This window comes from Eucyclogobius newberryi, unplaced genomic scaffold (assembly GCF_026437365.1).
Source record: "Eucyclogobius newberryi isolate DKJ021-1_F unplaced genomic scaffold, fEucNew1.0.hap1 SCAF_10, whole genome shotgun sequence".
In the NCBI taxonomy this organism is placed as follows: domain Eukaryota; kingdom Metazoa; phylum Chordata; class Actinopteri; order Gobiiformes; family Gobiidae; genus Eucyclogobius; species Eucyclogobius newberryi.
In genome coordinates, this window is record NW_027315724.1 from 14,875,814 (window position 1) to 14,883,313 (window position 7,500).

Here is a 7,500-nt window from a genome sequence, read left to right on the forward strand (position 1 = left end):
ACATGGAAAAAACGGCTGATCTAAAAATCATAAACTCTCATTTAATTTTTGACATGCAGACACAAAAGATAAATAATAAACAGGCGCACAATGTGAAGCAGGAGCATGAATTTTAAAATAAGTGTCAGATCAGTTGTAGAAGTATTTGGTATCTCTTTAGATGTGTTGCAATAATTGAGACTACAGGTAAAGATTATACTGCGTGGCAAACTCTGGCATTCTCACATGTTGATTAATGTGCACTGTCCCATATTAAATAAAATAAACATAAAGGGGCGCTTTTTCTCCCTGTGTTTATCTAACGCACTGGAACAAGAGGCCTCTACAGCAAAGTCAGTCAATTACCGCCCCCTTGTGGTGAGGAGACCACAACACATGGTTCCACTCCATTTCACTCATTGGCTAACTGTGTTAGTGCCTAAAGTCTAGAGATAGTTTTGTGAAAATAAAGTTTGTCAGAGGCCAACAAAAACAAAGAACGAACTAACCTGTTTTTGCATTTACGCTGAAAAAAATATTTAAATAAATACATATATAGCTTCTATCATGTCACTATTAAGTCCCCTTTATATCAGATAAGATATAACTTTATTTATCTACAGTGAATGAATTATCTAATGTTATAGTATTTATTAACAAGTTTATGGTTTTTGGTTTAAAGAAACAATAAAAAAATGTAAGTGATTATTGGACCAGTAGCACCATCTGCAGGTGAAGGCTGCGAGAACTAAGCAAGGCAAGACAAGACAAAGAGACAAAGAGACAAAATGCAGAGTAGAGAAAAGCATTATATGAGAGAGAAGTAACTGGTCAGAGGTTGGCTGTAATTGGTTGTTATCCAGGTGCAAAACCCGACATGTAGTCTGTTAAAAAAGCCACTATTTAATCCATCTCTAATTTGATTTGTCTGTAATTAAAAAAAGTGTGCAGTTTTTGTTTCAGAGCGGACTGATTATAGTGTGCAATGAATGCAATTAATTGTTAATCAAATGTCTTATTTATCAGAAGGCGCATCAATTGATTTCAGGGAATACAACATATTTTTATTTTGAAAGAAAGCAAAATGCATGATTCACATTTGTCAATTTTAAATTAAGTCTGAATGTGATCTTAACATAACTTAGCCACTTTCAAACGTTGTTTTGGTGGTCAAATTGACAAAGTAATTATGAGGGATTTACACAATATCAACATAATAGGTTTCCGATGCATTTTCTTTAAAGCTTCAGAGCTGATATTCTGGTGTAAAACTGACATTATATGATTAAAAAACACAATCACTTGCATTAGTTTAACACACAGGTATTTTTTCACACATAAAAAATCTGTGTTGTACAACTTCTCACACAAACCACTTATTCCATAGAAAATTTTAACTAAATTACCGTATATCGATCAGTCATTGTTGTTTGTAAGGATTTAAATTAAATATGTATACAATCCTTGTCTTCAGTTGCTACAAAATTATTTGAAATTATGATATTGGTTCAAAAGTAACCATAATCTTGTCTCAAAAACATGTTATTTTTGCCATTTCACATATAAATAGACTTTCACATTACATGCAGTGCAAACAATTACACAATATTACGGCTGTGTTTGATTCTAAACCACTGACTCCGAAAGAACTGCACGACTTTAACTCTGATCTCTTTTGTTTTAAGTCCGTAGATGATAGGATTAAGAGTTGGGGGGAAAATGAGCGTGGACATCCCTATGAACCTGCGCAGGTGTGGTGGGATGCCCCGGAGCCGGTAGGACGTAATGGTGAAGAGGCCCAGACTTTCAAGCAACAAGAAAACCAAAAGATGAGTGGCACACGTCTGCAGCGCTTTGGCCTTCGTGTCATAGTGTTTGGAGCGAAAACAGGCGATCAGAATCCTCAAGTACGTGTACAGAATCATCCCGTTGGCCCCTACTTGTGTCAGTGCTACAGTAAGCAGTCCGTAGATGTTGTTTATAGCCGTATTTTCACAAACTAACGACAGCAAAGAAGGGTTGTCACAGTAAGGTTGTGATATTTCAGTGCGACAGCGGGGCAAGCGTAAAAGCAATCCAAAAAGCACGCCTATTAAAACAAGACAGCTTAACCATGAGATTGTAATGATTTTCATAATATGAGCATTGGTCATCACGACGTTGTACTTGAGTGGCCAGCAGATAGCTATGTATCGATCGTACGCCATTGCAGTGAGCATGAACATGGTGCCGGAGGCGTAAATATGGATAAAGAAGGCCTGAACGACGCACGCCGAGTAGGACACAGGTTGACTGTCCCATAAGATTTGTTTGATGGCTTGAATGAAAAACGCCGAAGACCCCATCAGGTCGTTGATTGGCAGGTTGATGAGGATCAGGTACATAGGTTGATGCAGGCATTTGTTGAGTATGATGGTTAGCATAAGGATGAGGTTGCAGAAAAGGATGATTACATAGCTCAAGCTGGCAATCAAGAAAGTTGGGATGACACTGTTGGGGGAAAGGTTATAGCTCGCAAGGGTGACGTAGGGTCCGATAATGTATGTATCATTCATGTTGATGGGCTATTGGTTGATTTGTTTATACGAAATTCTGCATTTCTTTGTATGATGTTTGTTTGAGAATATTGTGAGCTGCAACAAAACTGCTGCCGAAAATACAATAAAAAGAGCACAGTAAATGGCATTTCTGATTCGCTTTACATCTGACTAATACAAATAAATAAGCATCGTAACTATTGTAGCTGTGAAGTCAAACAAAGAGAAAATACATGGTAAGATTTAAGTCATAAATGGCAAACAATGGGAACAATTCTTAGGCATTAGATAATAGATCAACACATCTAAAACAAAGCTATGCACATGATTGATCAACAAGACTGTGAGGAAAAGAGGTGATGAGGTCACTCTGCTGGGAGCGACAGACTGTGTTGGAGAGATAGAGTTTTATAGCCGTATTTGTTCTCCCCACTGCTCATATTAGTGCCCTGGGAGTTTTAAAGTGTCCCCTTGTAATGAGGTGGTTGCCTCATTAGGGCCAGAAATGTAAGTCAACTCCAAAACAGGCTTTTGTTTTTAGTACAGGTTCAGAAGATTGGTGTAACTGTAAATCAGTGAATAAAAAGTAGAAAATGAATGTTATTTGTGTTTAGTCAGAACAACCCTTTGGGGGATTAACTTCACTGGGATTAACCTCAGAAAATCAAAAAATCTAAAAAAATCAGGATAATTTTGGCAGATAAAAAATACTCTGGTTTAAAGACTTTACCATTGTATTGTACATTATTCGATTATCTAAAATGAGATCATAACAGCGCTCTTGTGATGAAGGCCGAAATGTTTTTATTTGCAGATTTATTACATACTTTTGTGAAGCTCAAAAACAATGTTTAAGCTTGAAAACTCTATTTCTTATGCATTTATGCACTGGGTTACTTCATTTTTGTTATAAAGGCTTAAAAATATTGGTATTTTGATCTGATGTCAGTTGACAATTGGAAATATATTATCTATCTATATATTATCTGATCTACCATTCTAGAATTTGGAGTATTCTAAATGGTCTGCATTAGTACTCAAGAGCTTTTATCATCAGGGGGCTTCTTGCCGTTCTGAGAAACAATGCCCTTCATCACCCGACTGTGAGATCAGATCAGGACAATGTGAAGACTGGAGACGTCCCCAGTTAGATCTGGTCTGAGTCTGAGCAGATGTTATTTACGTAGGCTGCTTATCAGGTTTTAATCTAACACAAAGTGACATTAGCAGCATTAGCATTAGGTCTCCACAGCAACGGAAGTCTCCACCAGTATCCAGATGGGCCAAATATTAACACACTAGATAAAGTGTAAATTAACAACTTAAGGGGTTTCAAATTGGGTAAAAAAACATGTGTTAACTCAATTATATTGCAAACTGAGACTTTATTTGCCCTTTTCGTTATGTATAATACCTGCCATTTCTCTTCGCATCAGGCTTGTGTTTGAAACAATTCTAAGGATATTCCAATTCTCGATTGTTAAATTCACATAACAACGTGGTAAGTTTTTGGAGCTTTGGAATGTGAAGAATCAAACCTTCAGAATTACTTCAATTGAATGGAGATTTGGACACATAACGAGTAAAACACAAATTACAACCATGTGTCTCGTGGGAAACAGACAAATATCTAAAGAGACAAAGGGCAACCTTGTCTGCAACTGTGAACAAATTTGACCTTCACCTCACAAAACATATAATCTGTTTGCAGTAATAAAAAGAAAGAAGTATTATTTGAATTTATGTCACTGTAAAATCTAAGACATTTGTGAGTTACGATTCCTTAGTCTCCAAACTCAAACATTTGACATCAGGGTGTTCTGTTTGCTGACTCTAATGAGGCGTTCAGTGACCTCAACACAGCAGGACATTTTACTGTTGTGTTTGTGCGTGTAAATAAACAGTTTGTCTGATGATAGCAATACCGTTTTATTGGTCCACACGGGTCATGTGACTAAACTTGAAAACATATAAAAAGGCAGATCTAAGACACAAATGGCACTGAAATAGATGAAAACAAATCTTAACTGAATTTTCAAGAACCTTGGACCAAGACAAAAGTAGGATTTATTTTTTCTCTTTATTTGTTGAAATTAATATGCTTTTTCCTCTTACTCCATTTGTCAGTTCCTCGATTATTTTGTTCACATTTATTTCTTTAAAATCAAGTTCTATTTGCTGGTAGTCTTTGTTATAAATATACCAGTTTAAATGTGGATTTTGAGGTATTAGAAAAGCAGCATATATCCGCCCATCAAACTGTTAGCTTTGACTTGCTAAAATTTGTCCTGTTATTATCGTTTGTCTTATTGTGGACCTGGTCTTCTTCCTTTTGCAGATGCAGTGTGTACAGAGTTCCGTCCTGTTCCTCTCGATGCTGGTTTTGGCCCTGTCCTCCAAAGCAGACCAGAGTCCAGATTCTATGGACCTGGAGCAGGACCTGGAGCAGGACCTGGACATGGAGCTGACACGCCACAGACTGCTGCAGAGAGCCCGCAGTGCTGGACTCCTCACACAGGTAACATCAGGGACTATTGGTCAGGATAACTCATGAAAACAATTTAATCAAAGGTTTTCATTGCATAATTTAATTGCATCAAGTTTAATATGTTTATTTACTGACATACCCCATACTTCAGGCCTGTTCAACTAAAGACCAGTGGACCAGAGCCAAATGACCAGATAGTCCAAGTATTTAAAAATATATGTTCTCCTGGTTTAGTTCTTAGTCCTAGTTTAGCAATTCCTTAGACCTGGTTTAAAGATGAGATCTCCCTTAGACCTGGTTTAAAGATGAGATCTTCTTTAGTCCTGGTTTAAAGATGAGATCTTCTTTAGTCCTGGTTTAAAGATGAGATCTTCTTTAGTCCTGGTTTAAAGATGAGATCTTCTTTAGACCTGGTTTAAAGATGAGATCTTCTTTAGACCTGGTTTAAAGATGAGATCTTCTTTAGTCCTGGTTTAAAGATGAGATCTTCTTTAGTCCTGGTTTAAAGATGAGATCTTCTTTAGTCCTGGTTTAAAGATGAGATCTTCTTCAGACCTGGTTTAAAGATTAGATCTTCTTTAGTTGTAAAACAGCTGCAGTACATCCAGAACGCTGCTGCTCGGGTCCTGACTAGAACCAGGAAGTACCATCACATTAGTCCTGTTCTCAGGTCTCTGCACTGGCTCCCTGTGGCTCAGAGAATAGACTTTAAAGCAGCTCTGCTTGTGTACAAGTCTCTCCATGGCCTAGCACCAAAGTACATCTTGGATATGTTAGTGCCATATGAACCATCTCGGACTCTGAGGACCTCAGGGACCGGCCTCCTGCTGGTGCCCAGAGTCAGGACAAAACATGGGGAATCTGCGTTTCAGTTTTATGCAGCTAAAATCTGGAACAGTCTTCCTGAAGATGTGAGACAGGCTTCTACTCTGACAATGTTCAAATCTAAGCTTGTTTAGCTGCGCATACGACTGAAAGGATTTATTCTTTGCACTCTTCTGTTTTGTTTGTGATTTTATTAGTTTAGACAATCAGTTGGATTGATAATTTTTAATTTAGTTAATTTTATTGTATTTCTGTTTCTGTAATTTCTTTGTGATTTGAATGCATTTTCCTGCTGTGTGAAGCACTTTGAATTGCCTTGTGTATGAAATGTGCTCTACAAATAAACTTGCCTTGCCCTTGCCTTGCCTTGCCTTGCCTTTAGACCTGGTTTAAAGATTAGATATTCTTTATACCTGGTTTAAAGATGAGATCTTTCTGGGATAAGGCTGGTTTAGACCCAATTTTTGCTAGTCTATTGTTCCTTTTTTTTCCCTGCTTCAGTATTGAATTGGCAATTTTGTAGAGCAATGTTGAGAAAACCTTTTTAAATTTAATGTACATTCCCTACAACAAAAATGAATAAAAAAACTACCAATATGCACCATCTTATAACATATTTCACTCACTTTGTCGCTATAACTATAACTTCATACATACAAAATTTAAAAAGAAAGTTAACATTTTTGTGACTGAGCTCTTCCGTCTGATTCATCTTATTCTGTCGTGTGTTTTCAGCGCGCAGTGGAGGACCTTCTATTGGCTCAAATGTCCCTCCCTGAAAATAATGTCCTTGAACCTGCTCTGGAGACAGCTGGTCATGTGACCCTTCAGCGCTCGGTGGAGACAAACAAACTACCTCCAAGAGAACGCAAGGCCGGCTGCAAGAACTTCTACTGGAAGGGCTTGACTTCTTGTTAAAGGCACAGTGTTCCACCAGGACACCGGCCACCGCACCTTAACAACACACAACACAAATTAAACAAATTACTTACCAATAACTTGTTTGTCTACAACTGTACAAATAGTGAAGAGAATAAAAATTAAATTCAACATGTACACTTTGGTTTTGTTCCTTTGATTTGCAATAAACTGTTCGGCGGCGCTTTAAAATAAGGGTCCTTATTTCTTTAGCATTTTAGCATTCACATCAACAAAAACGTGAGAAATACTTTTAATTGCCTTATAAATAGTTGTCTAAGGAACCTTATTCTAACACGTTCAATCTGTTCAATCTTTTTAAATATTTGTTCTCATCTATTTTTGCACTTGTTTCGTTCCCTTGTTTTCCTATCTGTGTTTTATTCATTTTGTTTACATGTTTGTATTTATCATTTATAATGTCCTGCTCCTGTCCAGCTCCTGTCCTGCTCTTGTCCTGCTCCTGTCCTGCTCCTGTCCTGTTCCTGTCCTACTCCTGTCCTGCTCTTGTCCTGCTCCTGTCCTGCTCCTGTCCTGCTCTTGTCCTGCTCCTGTCCTGCTCTTGTCCTGCTCCTGTTGTGCTCCTATCCTGCTCCTGTCCTGCTCCTGTCCTGCTCTTGTCCTGCTCCTATCCTGCTCCTGTTGTGCTCCTATCCTGCTCCTGTCCTGCTCCTGTCCTGCTCCTGTCCTGCTCCTGTCCTGCTCTTGTCCTGCTCCTGTCCTGCTCTTGTCCTGCTCCTGTCCTGCTCTTGT

The 7,500-nt window shown here is 38.1% G+C and overlaps 2 protein-coding genes across 2 annotated transcripts in view; one reads left to right on the forward strand and one right to left on the reverse strand.

Annotated features, from left to right (window-relative positions):
* Positions 1-1,568: 1,568 nt before the first annotated feature.
* Positions 1,569-7,500, reverse strand: part of LOC140372691 (olfactory receptor 52Z1P-like) — a 6,898-nt gene continuing 966 nt past the window's right edge. The window contains exons 2-3 of the mRNA XM_072459796.1: positions 3,739-3,760; positions 1,569-2,543 (exon numbers count right to left, since the gene is read on the reverse strand). Of these exons, the coding sequence (XP_072315897.1) occupies positions 1,578-2,543; positions 3,739-3,760 (988 nt within the window). The 3' untranslated portion in view covers positions 1,569-1,577. The remainder of the gene's footprint in view (positions 2,544-3,738; positions 3,761-7,500) is intronic.
* LOC140370656 (somatostatin-2-like) lies at positions 4,823-6,797 on the forward strand. Its single transcript, XM_072457857.1, has 2 exons — positions 4,823-5,034; positions 6,565-6,797. Exons 1-2 carry the CDS (start codon positions 4,855-4,857, stop codon positions 6,745-6,747), a joined length of 363 nt encoding a protein of 120 aa, XP_072313958.1. The 5' UTR covers positions 4,823-4,854; the 3' UTR covers positions 6,748-6,797.